This window comes from Cetorhinus maximus, chromosome 14 (assembly GCF_964194155.1).
Source record: "Cetorhinus maximus chromosome 14, sCetMax3.hap1.1, whole genome shotgun sequence".
Taxonomy (NCBI): domain Eukaryota; kingdom Metazoa; phylum Chordata; class Chondrichthyes; order Lamniformes; family Cetorhinidae; genus Cetorhinus; species Cetorhinus maximus.
The window spans coordinates 114,627,862-114,646,826 of NC_135892.1; the positions used below are offsets into that span (position 1 = coordinate 114,627,862).

Here is an 18,965-nt window from a genome sequence, read left to right on the forward strand (position 1 = left end):
ATTGTGCCTTTCAAAAGAGACGGGTCATTAACTGAAGAGGAAAAATGTACAGAGCTACAGGGCAAAGACAGAGGAGGAGGGACACTAGATGTATTGCTCTTACAGAGAGCTAGCACAGGCATGATGGACTGAATGACTTCCTTCTGTACTGTAACCATTCCTTGAGTACTGCTGGAAAAAGAGACATGCTGTCAAAGCTTTTTACCTTGCACTCACCAGGCCAAATGCAAGAATGCTAAATTTCAAAGAGAGCAATAATATATACTACATGAGAAAAAGCTGCTGGTTAGTTGGTAAGTCAGCTTTGAATGGTCAAGGCGTTGCCATGGAGAATGCACTACAGAGCTATTGTCCTCCATGCATTTTAATTTGAAAATGGCATGGTGCCTGGACATGTTCCTTTTGCCTGCAGAGGACAAGTCCCTGTACATGAACATATGAAGCTTCTAGCAAGCGTAAGTGAGCTCAACTGATAATCTTAACTTGTTTCTTTAAGTTTGTTAGCACACTCAAGGTTGTTCAGCATGTGCTGTCCAATCACAGAATCACATCTAACGTTAGAAATTATGTACCGAGTTTTTCAGCCACAGGCTGGATGAGTATGGTCAATACTTTGCCTATTGTCAACAGCCGAAGGGATTTGCCGGGGACATGCAGCGTCTCACACTCACGTGTATTACACCAGCTCCCAAATAGCCTGTCCCATCCAATCCTGGCATCCTCCTGTGACCCAGGACATATTGGCTACCACCTCCCCTTTTCCCAAATCAAAAAAATGCTGGCAAAAAGCTTATGTCCAAACCCTAGCTTGATCTGAACACAAAAGCAAAATGCTGTGGATACTGGAAATCTGAAAAAAAAACCCTGGAAATTCTCGAAACACTCGACAGTTTTAGCAGCATCTGTGTAGAGAACAAAGGGTTAGTGAGGAGAATTGGAATCTAATTCACTGGATGGGGAACAGATGGAATTAGATGGAAAGCTAATTGTACACACACCAGGATTACTTATTAGAGAGTAAAATCGAGGGCGGTGAGCGGGTGTAATAACAACATCACACCCAATCCTGTCAGCTTTCCCATTGGCAGGATAGATTAAAGTTGCACATGCACACCAACATGAGCACCTGTTTGACATTGTTGATATCTGCTGCCTTCAACTTGATCATGGGCAGGGGTCTTTCTAATTACTTCCTCATCCTCATTCTACTAACTGTCTCATTTACTGATATATATCCTTCGAAGATCTGGCACCTTAATTTTTGCCACCACATGGTCCAGCCTCCTTGACCCTGGCCTTCCACCCATATGGCGATATAAGAACATAAGAAATAGGAGCAGGAGTAGGCCATTTGGCCCGTCAAGCCTGCTCTGCCATTCAATACAATTACAGCTGATCTCATTGTCAACTGAAACCAGCTTTCCTGCCAGCATCCCCATAACTCTTGATTCCCTCGTAGATCAAAGATATTTGACCCGGACTCCATTGCAGTCTGGGGTAGACAATTCCAAAGATTCACAACACTCTAAGGGAAGAAATTCCTCATCTCTGTCTTGAATGGGAGACCCCTTATTTTGAAACTGTGCCTCTAGTTCTAGGTTCCCCCACAGAGGGAAACATCCTCTCAGCATCTATCCTGTCAAGCCCTCTCAGAATCTTATATGTTTCAATAAGATCACCTCTCATTCTTCCAATCTCCAATGAGTATAGGCCCAACCTACTTACCCTTTCCTCATAAGACAACCCCATTCATCCCAGGAATCAGCCTAGGAAACTTTCTTGGAACTTCCTCAGATGCAACGATATCCCTCCTTAAGTAGAGAAACCATACTGTAGCTGTAGACAGTACTCCAGGTGCAGTCTCACTAATGTCGTGGGCAGCTGTCGCAAGATGTCCCTACTTCTACATTCCACTGACACCTTTGTGTGTCTAATGATATTAATATCTCAGTTAATTCCCTGGATACATTTCCACATTTATCTTCACTATCACAAATAGCTCCCCACCCCCATCACACCCCCACCCTCACAGTCACCCCCATGGTCCTAGAGGCCAGCAGCTGGAACACCTGGTGAGTAATCGGCCCAGATCTTCCTTGTTAAATATAACTCGAGAATCATAAACTGAAATGTTTCCTTCCCACGGACAAATAATCTTCTCACTCTCAGATAAACCTGGACATTTAGAAAAAAATCAAACTCTTCTTCTCCATCACAAACCACCTGTCCCCTCCTCCCCACACCCTCCGAGCTCATCTCACACACTGATTCTAAGGAGCACATGGGCTCCTTTGTCTCCACAATCAAGGCCATTCATTCCACTGCATCTTGCCTCTTGCAATTGGGACTCAACTCCTGCCCAATCACTGTTCCAGATCCTGAAATCAGCCTTCACTCTCATCCACAACACTGAGACTCTACTGATCAACATCACAACTGAGATGTGTATGATTGTGATGGCCACTGTCTATCGTTCCTCATAACCTTTCACCAGCAACGTTGATGGGAATAGAAAGGAGGTCCTGCTGAAAATATTTGAACAGTTAGGAGCTAAATTTAAAAGCAGAACCTCCAGGGTAATAATCTCAGGATTACTACCTGAGCCATGGGCAAACTGGCATAGGGTAAGTAAAGTCAAGGAGTTAAATGCGTGGCTCAGTGATTGGTGTGGGAGGAATGGGTTTCAGTTCATGGGGCACTGGCACCAGTACTGGGGTAGAAGGGAGCTGATCCATTGGGACGGGCTTCACTTGAACCGTGCTGGGACCAGTGTCCTGGTGAATCAAATAACTAGGGCTGTAGAGAGGGCTTTAAACTAAATAGAGGGGCAGAGGGTTCTGGAAAGGGGATATGTGGGTTTACAAAGCAAAGCCTTGCAGGGCAGCTATTTAGGTAATGATACCCAGAGTGTGATAGGAAGGGACAGGGTGTGCAAACATAAAAAAAACAGCAGCAAATAGGGTCAAAGGAGGAAAAAATGATAAAAAGGCAAAATTAATGGCTCTTTACTTAAATGCACATAGTATTTGGAACAAATTAAATTAATTAATGACACAAATAGAGGTTAATGGATATGATCTTATAGCCATTACGGAGGCGTGGTTACAAGGAGATCAAAGCTGGGAATTAAACATTCAGGGGTATGTGACTTTTCAAAAGGACAGGCAGGAAGGAAAGGGTGGTGGGGTAGCTTTGTTAGTATGAGATGGAATAAGTACGATAGCAAGAAATTACCTTGGACTGGAAGATGTAGAATCCATATGGTTGGAGCTATGAAATAACAATGGGAAGAAAACACTGGTGGGAGTAGTCTATAGGCCCCCTGACAGTAGCTATACTGTATGACAGAGAATAAACCAAGAGGTAATGAGGGCATGTAAAAAAGGCAGTACATTAATCATGGAGGTCTTGAATCTCCATGTAGATTTGGAAAATCAAATTGGCAGAGGTAGCCATGAGCAGTAATTCATGAAATATATTCGGGGCAATTTCCTAGAGGAATATGTTGTGGATCCAACCAGAGATCAGGCTATTTTGGATCTGGCAATGTGCAATGAGGCAGGTTTAATAAATGATCTCAGAGTAAAAGATCCCCTAGGAAACAATGACCATAATATGGTAGAATTTAGCATTCAGTTTGGGAGTGAGAAACTTGGGGCAGAAACAACTGTGCTAAACCTAAATAAGGGTAATTACAAAGGAATGAAGGGAGAGTTGGCTGGAGTGGACTGGGAAAGGAGTTTAGCAGAAAGGATGGTTGATGAACAATGGTAGATGTTTAAGAAAATAGTTCATGACTCACAGCAAAGATATATCCCAGTGAAAAAGAAAGATTCTAGGAAGGGGATAAACCAGCCATGGTTAACCAAGGGAGTTAAGGATAGTATAAAATGGAAATAAAAAACATACAATGTGGAAAAGATTAGTGGTAAGCCAGAGGATTGGGAAAGTTTTAAAAACCAACAAAAGATGACCAAAAAAAAGAGAGAAAATAGACTTTAAGGGTAAACTAGCAAATAATATAAAAATGGACAGTAAGAGCTTCTTTAAATATATAGAAAGGAAGAGAGAAGCCAAACTGAACATAGGCCCCTTAGAAAATGAGGCTGGGGAAATAATAATGGGGAATCAGGAAATGGCAGAGGAGTTGAATAAATACTTTGCATCAGTCTTCACAGTAGAAGACACTAATAGCATTCCAAAAATACTAAATAATCAAGGGGCAAAAGGAGAGGGCGGGGGGGAAATAAATACAATAACTATCACTAGAGAAAAATCACTGGAGGGAAACTGATGGGGCTAAAGGCCGATAAGTCACCTGTACCTGATGGGTTGCATCCCAGCATATTAAAGGGAGTAGCTACAGAGACAGTGAATGCACTGGTAGTAATCTTCCAGGAATCCTTAGATTCTGGAAAAGTTCCAGAGGATTGGAAAACTGCCAATGTAACACCCTTATTCAAAAAGGGAGGGAGACAATAAACAGGTAACTATAGACCAGTTAGCTTAACATCTGTCATTGGGAAAATGCTGAAGTTTAATATAAAGGATGTAATAGCAGAGCATTTAGAAATGCATAATATAATCAAGCAGAGTCAGCATGGCTTCATGAAGGGGAAATCATGCCTGACAAATTTATTAGAATTCTTTGAGGAGGTAACAAGCTGGATAGATAAAGGGGAACCAGTAGATGTAATATACTTGGATTTCCAAAAAGCGTTCGATAATGTACCGCATGTAAGGCTGCTTCATTAGATAAGAGCCCATGGTGTTGGGGGTCGTGCATTAGCATGGATAGAGGATTGGCTAACTAATAGGAGACAGAGAGTTGGGATAAGGGGGGCATTTTCAGGATGGCAACCTATAACTAATGGAGTACCAGAGGGATCAGTGCTGGGGCCACAGTTATTTACAATATATATTAATGACTTGAATGAGGGAAGTGGATGCACTATTGCCAAGTTTGCGGATGACACAAAAATAGGTGGGAAGGCAAGTGGTGAGGATGCCACAGAGTCTACAGAGGGATATAGACAGGTTAAATGAGTGGGCAAAAACTTGGCAGATGGAATATAATGTGGGAAAATGTGAGGTTATGCACTTTGGCAGGAAGAATAGAGGAGCTGAATATTATTTATATGGAGAAAGACTGCAGAAAGCTGCAGCACAGAGGGATTTGGGGGTCCTAGTGCATGAATCCCAAAACGTTACATACAAGTTCAGCAGGAAATAAGGGAGGTAAATGGAATATTGGCCTTTATTTAAAAAGGAATGGAGTATAACAATAGGAAAGTCTTGCTAAAACTATACAAGGCACTGGTTAGACCACACCTAGAATACTGTGAACAGTTTTAGTCCCCTTATCTAAGGAAAGATGTACTGGCATTGGAGGCAATCCAGAGAAGGTTCACTGGCTTGATCCCGGGGATGGAGGGATTTTCTTATGAGGAGAGATTGAGTAGGTTGGGCCTGTATTCTTTGGAGATTGGAAGAATGAGAGGCAACCTTATTGAAACATATAAGATTCTTAGGGGGCTTTAAAGGGTAGATGCTGAGAGGTTGTTCCTCCATGTGGGAGAGTCTAGGACCAGAGGACATAATCTCAGAGTAAGGGGTTGCACATTTAAGACAGAGATGAGGAGGAATTTCTCCTGTCAGAGGGTAGTGAATCTGTGAAATTCTTTACCACAGGAGGATGCAGAGGTTGGGTCGTTAAGTATATTCAAGGCTGAGTTAGACAGATTTTTAATCAGTAAAGGAATCAAAGGTTATGGGGAAAAGGCAGGAAAGTGGAGTTGAGGATTATCAGATCAGCCATGATCTCATTGAATGGCAGAGCAGACTTGATGGGCCGAACGGCCTACTTCTGCTCCTACATCTTATAATCTCACCTTTCCTCTCCTTTTAACACCATTGAGCACACATTCTTCTTCAATAATCTCTGATCTACATTCCAGTCCCTGGAACTGATCTTTCATGGTTCCACTCCTGCTGCTCACATCATTAACTCTCTATCACTACCAGTGGTTTCTCCCCCAGTGTCTGAATGATCATCTCCGCTGTTTACCCAGGGCACCATCCCTGGGTTCCTCCTCATCACCATTTCACCCTCAACAACATCATCCAGAAACCTGGTCAACATTTCCATCTCCCCCATCACTCAGCTCTGCCTCTCCGCCTCCTCCATTGATTCTAAGGCTGTTTCCACTCTCTCCAAATGACCATCCAACATTAGGGACCCGGTGAAGACAGAGCTTCCTCTTCAGCTCAGCAGACACCCACACGCACTAAACAACAACCCCACCCCCGCCCCCCCCCCCCACCACCCCGCCGCCCCTCAGACACCCCCTCAGGCAAAAGCCAGAGATGTGGAACTTTGGAAATTGCTGAACCTGAGCTCAGCTTCTTCCCCCACAGCGAATCCCTCAGTGAGGTCACTTTACATCACCCTCTGGCTCTCCATTATCACACACTGATCTCCAATTCATTCATCTGGAAGAGCTCATGGCTGTAAGTCATTGTCATGGAAACTCTACTTACTGGTTACAATGAGCTGGGCCCCATTCCCATAGACTCTTCCCCACACTGAGCAGTAATAGACACCAGCGTCACTGGGCTGCACGTTGGTGATTGTTAGAATGAAGCGGTTACTGAAGGTGTCTCTGGAAGGCTGGAGACGGCCAGTGAAATATGGATCCTGTTGTTTGTAGCCATTTCTATGATATGATAAAATCCACTCCTTATAACGTCCTGGTTGTCCTCGGTACCAGTGAACATCGGTGTTTCTCACTGCTGCGGTCTGCATGGTGCACTGTAACCGCACTGTCTGACCCTCGGTGACACGTTCCAGACTCGGAGACTGGATAAGGACTGGACCTGCTGTACCTTTAAAAGAAAAAATATCAATACATTATAAACAAATCTGAAGGTTACAAATTGCTGCCAGTATTGAAAGGGACAGTCCAGACAATACAAGTTCTACTGACCAATGGGGCTAGTGTTATAGACTTGATTTTCCAGACAGGTTTCTCATTAGAAACATCAAACTTTATTTACAGGGCTTCAGCAGCAGTTACCAGCTTCTATCATTATCCACAACTAGAGTAAACTTCCACCCCTAAGGTTCCCCACGCTTAGGATGGATTCATTCACGTGATACTGCACAGTACAATAAGCCTTAAAGCTACAGTCAATACATTCCTTAAAGCTACAGTTACTACAGTTTGTCTATTATTGATTCAGATCAAACAAAATATATTGTTACGACTGGGATGGGAGGAATGCGCGAATTATCAAGCCCCACTACTCCACAGGCTGTAGCATTAATTTAAATGTTTAATTTTCTCACCGAAATGGCCAATTGTGTACCTATACTTCCAGTACCCAGATGAAAAAAGAGACTCTGACCAGGTTTCTTTCAAAAATTCAGAATGATTCGTTTATTTTAAAACAAATCTTTTAACAAGCTGAAAGTACTGCTTAACACACAATCAGGAAGTATAATTTTCTATCTTTTCCTAAAGAATTCTCCCAGCACAGACACGCACACACACACACACACACACACAGACACACAGACAAACAAAGGACAAACAGATAGAGTCTCACTGCAGAGATGGGCTTTGGAAGATTGGCGTTATTAAATCCAGGATATAGCCCGCAGGGTCTTGATGCTGTCGACTCGGGGTTCTCTCGTGTATAGACAGGCTGCCGGTCCCAGTGAGCTGTTGGATGTTCCCACCAACTGGACGCAGCTTTGCAGGTCCAAATGCAGACCGGTTATACTCAGATCAGGGCTCTCTGGCTACAGGTTGATAGCCACATGCAATTTTAGGCAAGGTTGAGCGAGGGAGCCAGTTAAGGTAACCTTGTTTCCTCAGCTTGTTCCCCAACAAGACTGAAAGCAAAACCACTGGTTCAAATTTAAGGTTTGCCTCTGCCATGTGATGTCTTTTTGTCTTCCAGCATCTCATTAATTAAAGTGTTTTGCAGTTCATCACAAACAACTCCTTCTGAAACACTCCTAGGTCAGCACCTACATGTGCAGATCATGCCAGGTTTGGTAAAAGAAAAATTCAGTATTGAGAGATATGATTCTAACAATGTCAGTCAAATTTTCCTTCATTACTACCTGCTTGGTCTATGTAGGTTAGGTTCTATCCCTTATTAAACAAGCTGCAATAAAGTTTGCAAACAAACTTAACAAATCATTTTCTTCCTAACTCACTGTTCTTCAATATCAAATGTCAGATAATTTTAGTTCATCCCGGTTTCAGCATTTGGTTCTCAGTATTTCACTTCCTAGAACTGCTGTTTCTACATTTCTTCAACTGCGTTATGTGAAATTCTAACTTCCCTTTCGCTATTTAACTGCGGTATCTTCCAAACCCACAACCACAACCACCTAGAAGGACAAGGGCAGCAGATAGATGGGAACATCACCACCCAGAAGTTCCCCTCCAAGTCACTCACCATCCTGACTTGGAAATATATCAGCGTTCCTTCACTGTCACTGGGTCAAAATCCTGGAACTCCCTCCCTAACAGCACTGTGGGTGTACCTACACCACATGGACTGCAGCGGTTCAAGAAGGCAGCTCACCATCACCTTCTCAAGTGAAATTAGGGATGGGCAATAAATATTGGACCAGAGAGCAATGCCCACATTCCAAGAATGAACTTTAAAAAATCCCTATGATAACCATTAGTATCTAATTCGATTCTCCTCGGTGATCCACTCCAATTCCTCTCTTGTGTCCTTTCAAACATCAAAAGCAGGAATGTTTCAGCATTGCACACTTTTTGTTTTGAACATAATCACAACACATAAAACTTCACATCTGGGCACACGCTTTCTGTCAAGATTTGCTATTTTTCAACTTAAAATCACATTGTTTTAAATCACAAATCATTATGCCCTGTCGCTAAATCACACAAAATCTTCACTTCACTTTGGTGGTCTCCCCTCACCCTGTGCTCTGCCCGCTCTCTCAGGAACTCTGGTCATCGTGTCGGGATTAGCAAGTGCTGTTGTCCCCTCTGGAACCGATGGTTTTCCCTCTGGATAACAAGCTGTCTGTCTGTCTGGATTTCGGGGGTGCTGGGTGTTAGCTTTACCTCAGACCTTCCATCCAGCTCACCTGCTGCTGTGTCTGTGTCACTGTGATACTTATTGACACATGAGGAATTTCTGTCATACAGAGCTCCTTCTGGTGGCTGCAGTCACACTGTTTCCCTTTTTGCTGGTGACAGTGTACGGCCTGGGGTGAAATCTTACTCAGACCCTCCCATCTCAGCAGTCACTCCATCACCTGGCTTCACATCAGACCCTCCAGCTCTCCTTCTGTGGTCCGTATAAAATGTTGTAGCTTCCTTTTTCTCAGCATCTCGAACCTCCTGATCAACGCTGATGTTCCTCAGCTCTGACATCTTGCTGTGTATTCTGTGTCCAACTGGAGCTCAGCTGGACTCTCTCCCATCGGAGTGTGTGGAGCCACTCGATACATGGGCTACACATGGAGCAATGTCTCCCCCCAGTCTTCACCCTCAGCCTGAGAAATCCTCTTCCATTTCTTAAAGGATTGGTTTGATCGTTCCACTTCCCATTTGCCTGTGGCCATTTAGGGGTCACTCGGTGATGGTGAATTCCAGTGACTTGCAGTCTGCAAAGGTGTGTGAAATGAATTGTGGCCCATTGTCTGAATATAGAGTGACCATTAGAGCGTGCCTTTCAAATATTTCAGTCACTGCAGACACTATTTCCTCTGCTGTTGTAGACTTCATCACAACACATTCTTAATAACTGCTCTAGTAACCAATCACTACTCGTATGGACTCTCCTGATGGAAGTTGGCCTAAAATCACAGCCTCCCATGGTCCAGCCGCTAACAGTGAGCTACGTACTGATTCTGGTGGAGTGGGTCTGCTGACGAGTTGCCATCCATGACACATTATGACAAACTGCTCCACATCTTTCTCCATCCCTGGCCACCAGACTTTGGTTTGTAAGTTTTGCTAAGTATCAACCATTCCCAAGTGACCTTCATGAGCTGGCATCACCAGTCTGGGTCTAAGCTTTCGGGGTAGGACACGTCTGCTGCCTCTGGGAACACACTTCCCCGTTGAGCACAGTTCATCTCCTATCGGGACGTATGCCTTGAATGGGCAACTCTCCCGCTTTACAGCTTGGATTCTCTGTCTGATGTCATCCAAATCTGGATCATTGTCCAACTCTCTCAATCTCTGTAGCTGTCACTGATCTCGGCTATAGCATGGACTCCACAAGCCACACCAGCAATTCAGCTCCTTCCTCCAGTGAGGATCTGTGTGTTTGACCCTCCCTCAGTAGTCATGACAACGGGTCAGTGATGCTCATCTTTCCAGCAATATGAACCCCTTTGTGCTGCTGGAGGCTCAAAACCCATCTCTCGATTCTAGCACATGGTTTGGATCTAATGGTTTGTGACCCGTCCCTCATTCAAACTCAATGCTCAACAAGTTTGCACGGAACCTTTCACAGGCCCACACCAATCCTAAGGCCTCTTTCTCCACTTGAGAAGATCTCCTGTCCGTATCTGTCAGAGATCTGCTGAGATAGGCCATGACTCTCGGGCCTTCAGCACGCATTCCCACCAGCACTGCTCCTAATCCTACGGGACTAGTATCTGCGATGACTTTTGTTAATGCATTTGGATCACAGTGTCCCAGGGTTCGAACACCTATCCAGCTGTCTTTCAAGCTCTGAACCGTTCATTCTTTCTGGTCAACTTCCTCAACTTCTTCAGGGTAGTGAAGTTTGGGATATACCTTGCACAATAGTTCACAAGCCCCAGGACACTTCTCTTTCACTGGCATTTTGTGGTTCATGTGCCTCTACTATTGGCTTCTATCTTGTCATTGGCTGGACAGGTTCAACCGTTTGTGAGCTTATGCCCCATGAATGTTAGTTTTGTCAAGCCCAGAAAGGGCGTGTCTGTCTTTACCATATATCCTACTGACTGCAATCTAGTGATACTAATCTAATACCGAGCACAAAGGAAGATGGTTGTGGAGGTCAGTCATCTCAGCTCCAGGACATCACTGCAGGAGTTCCTCAAGTAGTGTTCTCAGCCCAACCATCTTCAGCTGCTTCATCAATGACCTTTCCTCCATCATAAGGTCAGAAGTGAGGATGTTCGCTGATGATTGCACAATGTTCAGCACCATTCGCGACTTCTTAGATACTAAAGCAGTCCATGTCTAAATGCAGCAAAACCTGGACAATATCCAGGTTTGGGCTGACAAGTTACATTCACACCACACAAGTGTCCGGCAATGACCATCTCCAACAAAAGAGAATCTAACCATTGTCCCTTGATGTTCAATGGCATTACCATCACTGAACCCCCCACTCCCAACATCCTGGGGGTTACCATTGATCAGAAACTGAACTGGACTAGCCATATAAACACTATGGTTACAAGAGCAGGTCAGAGGCTAGGAATCCTGCGGCAAGTAACTTACCTCCTGACTCCCCAAAGCCTGTCCATCATCTACAAGGCACAAGTCAGGAGTGTGATGGAATAATCCCCACTTGCCTGGATGAGTGCAGCTCCCACAACACTCAGTCCAAGACAAAGCAGCCCCACTTGATCGGCACCCCATCCACAAATTCATTTCTTCCACCACTGACGCACAGTAGCAGCAGTGTGTGTACCATCTACAAGATGCACAGCAGAAATTCACCAAGGCTCCTTAGACAACACCTTCCAAACCCACGAACACTACCATCTACAAAAGGCTTGTGCAGCTTTTTGCTCACGAGGCCACATTTGCAGATTTTTCTAACTCTAGGGGCCAACGAGCATATTTTGGAAGATAGGGTGTGGCACAAAAATGAACTGAATTTCAAAATAAAAGGATGCGGTTTGAAGGAAAGAAACAACTGCTGAACAAAAGTACAGCAATTTCAGAGCAATAAATTGCAGATTGAAAAAGGAGTAATTAATAAAAACAACCAGAGGGTGAGAGGGTCAGAGTGTGTACCCGACTCACTCAGAGTCTCAGGGATCTCACTCACTCACCCTCACTCATTGTGAGTGGCTGTGTGTGTCTGTGCTGCTGTGTGGCGGAGAGAGTGAGCGAGAAAAGTGAGATTGGGGGCAAGGCAAACTCGCACACAGCCCCTTGGCACACGGCCCCACACACTCAGTGTATCACACAACCCCGACACACTCACACTCACAGACACACTCTCTCATCCCCCCCGACACAGTCACACTCACACTCACAGACACACTCATTACCACACTGACACACACACACTCACAGACACACTCTCTCATACCCCCACCCCACACACACACACTCACACAGTCTCTCATCCCCCCCGACACACTCACACTCACAGACACACTCTCTCATCCCCCCCGACACAGTCACACTCACACTCACAGACACACTCTCTCATTACCACACTGACACACTCACACTCACAGACACACTCTCTCATCCCCCCCCACACACACACACTCACAGACACACTCTCTCATTACCACACTGACACACACACACTCACAGACACACTCTCTCATTACCACACTGACACACTCACACTCACAGACACACTCTCTCATCCCCCCCGACACAGTCACACTCACACTCACAGACACACTCATTACCACACTGACACACACACACTCACAGACACACTCTCTCATTACCACACTGACACACACACTCACAGACACACTCTCTCATCCCCCCCGACACAGTCACACTCACAGACACACTCTCTCATTACCACACTGACACACTCACACTCACAGACACACTCTCTCATTCCCCCCCACACACACTCACACCCACAGACACACTCTCTCATTTCCCCTACCACACACACACTCACAGACACACACACATTCTCTCATTCCCCTGACACACACACTCACTCTCTCCTTCCCCTCCCACACACACACACTCACAGACACACTCTCTCATTCCCCCCGATACACAGACTCACAGACACACTCTCTCATTCCACCCCCCACACACACACACTCACACTCACAGACACACTCTCTCATTCCCCCCCCCACACACACACACTCACACTCACAGACACACTCTCTCATTCCCCCCCCACACACACACACTCACACTCACAGACACACTCTCTCATTCCCACACTGACACACACACACTCACAGACACACTCTCTCATCCCCCCCCACACACTCACACTCACAGACACACTCTCTCATTATTACACTGACACACACACTCACAGACACACTCTCTCATCCCCCCCCACACACACACTCACAGACACAGTCTCTCATCCCCCCCGACACACACACACTCACAGACACACTCTCTCATTCCCCCCCCACACACACACTCACACTCACAGACACACTCTCTCATTACCACACTGACACACACACACTCACAGAAACACTCTCTCATTACCACACTGACACACACACACTCACAGACACACTCTCTCATTACCCCCCGACACACACACACACACACTCACAGACACACTCTCTCATTCCCCTGAGCTCAGCTTCTTCCCCCACAGTCAATCCCTCAGTGAGGTCACTTTACATCACCTCCTGGCTCTCCATTATCACACACTGATCTCCAATTCATTCATCTGGAAGAGCTCATGGCTGTAAGTCATTGTCATGGAAACTCTACTTACTGGTTACAATGAGCTGGGCCCCATTCCCATAGACTCTTCCCCACACTGAGCAGTAATAGACACCAGCGTCACTGGGCTGCACGTTGGTGATTGTTAGAATGAAGCGGTTACTGGAGGTATCTCTGGAAGGCTGGAGACGGCCAGTGAAATATGGATCCTGTTGTTTGTAGCCATTTCTATGATATGATAAAATCCACTCCATATTACGTCCTGGTTGACCTCGGTACCAGTGAACATCGGTGTTTCTCACTGCTGCGGTCTGCATGGTGCACTGTAACCGCACTGTCTGACCCTCGGTGACACGTTCCAGACTCGGAGACTGGATAAGGACTGGACCTGCTGTACCTTTAAAAGAAAAAATATCAATACATTATAAACAAATCTGAAGGTTACAAATTGCTGCCAGTATTGAAAGGGACAGTCCAGACAGTACAAGTTCTAGAGAGAGAACATGTCATTAGACTGACCAATGGGGCTAGTGTTATAGACTTGATTTTCCAGACAGGTTTCTCATTAGAAACATCAAACTTTATTTACAGGGCTTCAGCAGCAGTTACCAGCTTCTATCATGATCCACAACTAGAATAAACTTCCACCCCTAAGGTTCCCCACGCTTAGGACGGATTCATTCACGTGATACTGCACAGTACAATAAGCCTTAAAGCTACAGTCAATACATTCCTTAAAGCTACAGTTACTACAGTTTGTCTATTATTGATTCAGATCAAACAAAGGATCCCAGATGATATGGACTACATTGGAAGACTGGTTCAAAATCAAGTTAAACTTCCATATTCATCGACTAGAGTTCACGTCATTTTGACAACAACCCACAGAATCCATAGCCTGCTTTGTCAGCAGACGCAGAGATAAGGGTACATAATGTGGTGTTTGATACACAGCACTGGTAGACAGAATTGTTGAGGTGGTGATCGCATCCACTCCCATGAAAGCATTCCAGAAAGATCTGCCAGACAAGCCCAAAATGTATCACCTTGAAGGACGTAAGTGCAAAGCAATCCTTGCAACACATAAGGTTCCAATTGTTGATGCACTCACTAGAACACCCAAACCTAGCGAGACATGTGGAATTTGTGGCCTTCTGCGTGCACCAAGGAAATGCCCAGCTTTCCTGCAATTCTGTAAGGCATGTGGCAGAAAGGGCCATTGGCAGTGGCAGTGCACTAGAGCAAAGGCTGATGCAGCTATAGGGAGCTGTGCACTGATCCAAACAGACCGTACACAATATAACTATATCAAGCAATAAGAACAGTTGTCTGGTATCCAGTAAGAAACCTATACCTGAGGCGATTGACAAACCAGAAAATGACAGTGATGCACACGATGAGACAAAGAGCCGTGAACACATGTTTCACATCATCATCTCAGGGTCTGATGTGTTTGACAAGATTTGAATTACATGCTCTAAAAAAGTTAGTAACGATTTGTTATTGGCCAAGGTTGATACAGGAGCAACAGCCCAACATACTACCCTGAGAATTCTAAAAGTCTTGTACCCACAGACGTGGAAGGCCATAATGAAACCTATGACTGTGAAACTTCCAATGTTCACGAATTCCATGTGCAGCATCCATAGTCCTGGAGTACAAATCCAATCAATCCTCCTGGGTGCCCCAATGTTCTACATGGTCAAAACTAAAGTTCCAGTGATTGTAGGTCTACCAGCTTGTCATGACCTCAAACTAGTGACAATTTATGGAATCTTTCAGACCTTAGATGGCTGATCAACCTCAGAAACACCTCTTATCACCCTGACCTAACATTGAAATATCCATCACGTTTCGACAAAATTGGCAGCTGCAAGGGAGCTGCATTGTTCCACTTGCAGGAGGGTGTAAGTCTGTCAATTGATCTGGTGAATATTGTGCAACACAAATGCCAGCAGCAACAAGAAGCAGTGGCGAAAGGTCCCACACTACAGGAACTGTGGAAAACCACCACTGAAGGGTGGCCTGATTCAATTCAGCATGTCCGCGAACACATGAGACCATTTTGACCTTATTGGGATGAGCTAGGTATCTCCTGGGGAGTCCTCTGTAAAGGCAGGCAGGTCACTGTCCTGGAATCCTTGTGACCTGAAATTCTTCAACAGCTTCATCACTCACATATGGGCATAGATCAGACGAGAAGATTCGCAAGAGAGACAGTCTGTTGGCCGGGTTTGAACAATGGCATTGAAGTCATTGTCAAGAAGGGCGAGGTATGTCAAGAGCATATACCAAGGTCAGCACAAAGAACCACTCATTCCACATGAGGTTCCTACCCATCCTTGGTCCAAAATCACATCCGACCTCTTTCATGTTCATGTCACTGACTTTGTCATCATTGACTACTTTACCAAGTGCCCAATTATTTGACAATTGCACAATATGTCCAAGCACAACTGTCTCACACACTCTGAGTGCTATTTTTAGTCTATTGTCCAGAGAGATAATTACAGAAATCAATCCATAATTTATTGATTAGCCATTTCAGGATATGTGTGAGAATTATAATTTTGGTCACACTACTTCTTCTCCTCAACCTAGTTAAACTGCACAAGGCCTTTTCCATCCTGTAGGAGTAGGAGAAGACTTTCTTCTGCCTGGTTGCATGATATTATTCAATATAATTATTTCATAGAAGGGGTATAATTGGATTCAGCTTTGCCAGTAATCTCACACGATAGGAAGATCAAATGACTCCTGAGCAACAAAATGGGATGGTTGAACGCCATAGGCCGTCACCGTCAGTGAGAAGCATTGGAGCCCTCAGGTGTCTCTATGTGACACAACATTTAAGAGGCCAGAGGACAAAGGCCGAATAGTTCACAATTGTATCTCTGTTTTCTTAATCAGCAAGTCTGAAGGTTCTGCTGATTGCTGCTTCTCACTGCAATACATTTTCAATATCTACGATGCAACACAGCTTCATCACGATAGTTCAATTCCTCAAAATCTCACAACAAGCACCAAGATAGGTAAGTAGACAAAGGGACAAGATTGAAGTCAATGGAAAATTATTTTCAGAATCATGTGCATGATAAAACAGGTTACTGATTCACAATGAGCCTATTACACACTCCTGTCCTGGCCATCTCACCCCACAAAGCCCGCTCACAGTAAACTTTCATTAGCAGCAAAATAAACAGAACTCCAGCCATGATTCCACCCTCTGTTCACAAGATGGTTATGGATGACAAAGGCCATCTAGCCCGGTGCATCTCATCCACCCAGAATGACATATAAACATGCGTATTCGGAGCTGGCCATGTCAAAAGTACTGAAATGGCTGTAAAACAATTTGGAAGATTGTGAAAGGTGCTATATAAATGTACCTTTTGTCTTACTTTCATTAAACCAGTAGGCAGAATGACTGTAGCAATGTTGAAATTAGAGGCCTAGAGCTGAGTCTCTAAGGATAATAAATCACAGAGCAATAAACTGATGTTAGGACAGTGGCTACGAAGAAATCACTATGTTTACAAAATAATTCAACTCTGCAGCTAACACAACCTTACCATTCTGGCTTTTCTGGCACCAACCAGCTGTTGCAGCTGTTGTACTATTGTATTGTACACTGAGTTTACAGCCTATCCACAGGTTCCATACGATGTTGCATAACATTTGTACTAAATAGATGTGAAAATAATATTTCTTTTTAAATTCTAATTGTTGTTTGAGAGAAACAGGCAAATTAAGTGAAAAAATGTAATGATAAATAAGAAAATCAAACAGCAACTCCTCCACCCACAACCCCCAAACAACCTCTCCCCAACTCACTTAATCTTCCCCTACAAGCCCCTCAAAGCCTCTCCTCCAACCCCCAACCTGCCATCACTATCCCTCTCCAGCATCCCCCAAACCAAACCAACTCCCCAAACTCTCCCTGCAGCCTCCCCCAAAGCCTTTCCCCAACACCCCCTCCAACCTCACCCCCCACCCCCCAACCCCCACGTCCAGCTTCACCCCCCACCCCACTTGCCCAAAAAGAAAAGAAAACTCACAGCATCCGATTGGTTCCAAGATTACAGGTATTTCACTTACCAATTTTCAACCAAGAACTCTCTCCTGACAGTTGCTGCTGCTTCCAACCTTCGGGCAGCTTCACAGTTTTCTGACTAGCTTTTAAAAAAAATAACAGTCAGAACCACGGAGCTGCTGAAGGTCAGAAGCAGCAGCACAACCAGTCAGTGAAACTGACCTGAAAGACCAGCTTTATAAAGATCGGAACTCTCGGCCTGATGGTCCTAGTTTTTCTCAAGCTGGACTTGCAGGTTTGCAGCTCTGGCTGCTCAGTGTGGATGACGGGAATCTCTGTTCACAACATGGAGGCTGGCCCCCCCTCAGCCCCCAGGTCCTAAAATGTTTGTCACAATTTTCACCCCCCCCCCCACTCCCCCCACTCCTCAGGGTCTGGTGGACGTGGTGCCAATCAAGCGGCTGCTTTGTCCTGGGCAGTGTCAAGCTTCTTGAGTGTTGTGGGAGCTGCACTCATCCAGGCAAGTGGAGAGTATTCCATCACACTCCTGACTTGTGCCCTGTAGATGGGGGACAGGCTTTGGGGAGTCAGGAGGTGAGTCACTCACAGAACACCTAGACTCTGACCTGCTCTTGCAGCCACAGTATTTATACGGCTGCACAGCTCACCACCTCTGTGGTCTTGCAGCAATGTCCACACGGCATTAGAGAAAATCGGCGCTCATTAACAACCTCGCCCGCTACAGAAGGATGAAATAAAAACATTGGACAAACCTTGCTTGGACAGCTGGAGCTACTAATGGAAAGGTTTGCAGCATTGCAAACTGAACCCTAGGTGGGCACTGTTGTTAGACTCTTATACCCTTTGAACTAAAGAGAAGGAACCTTAGACAGAATGAAGCAGAGTTTCAGGAATTGAAACAGCAAGGGCAAAAATGGGAATGGATGTTCAGATAGCAGAACAGTTTCCTAACAAAGAAGTACAAATTGTGTAATTAGAAGCTGAATTAACACATAACACAAGCAGAAAGACCAAAACTGATGGTAAATGGATTAGGCAACGGTTAACCAAAATACATTCAGAAATCTGTAACTAGGAGGCACCGGCCAGCATTTAACACAAAGTGAATTAACACAGGAGCAGGACTGTTAACAGAATGAGCTACTGTAGTGGAGTGAGGCACCAACAGGAAAGGAGAATGTTCTGAGGTGACTTGAAGGTTTAGGAAAACAATTAGATCGTTTGCAAACAAAGTAAGATCAAAGTCAGAGCGCTCTAAGAGAGAAACAGAATGAGCT

The 18,965-nt window shown here is 44.8% G+C and overlaps 1 protein-coding gene across 1 annotated transcript in view; it reads right to left on the reverse strand.

Moving 5' to 3' along the window:
* LOC144690180 (immunoglobulin alpha-2 heavy chain-like) overlaps positions 1–18,965 on the reverse strand; it is a 69,045-nt gene that overhangs the window by 32,930 nt on the left and 17,150 nt on the right. Inside the window, exons 2-3 of the mRNA XM_078557632.1 lie at positions 13,687–14,031; positions 6,541–6,879 (exon numbers count right to left, since the gene is read on the reverse strand). Of these exons, the coding sequence (XP_078413758.1) occupies positions 6,541–6,879; positions 13,687–14,031 (684 nt within the window). The remainder of the gene's footprint in view (positions 1–6,540; positions 6,880–13,686; positions 14,032–18,965) is intronic.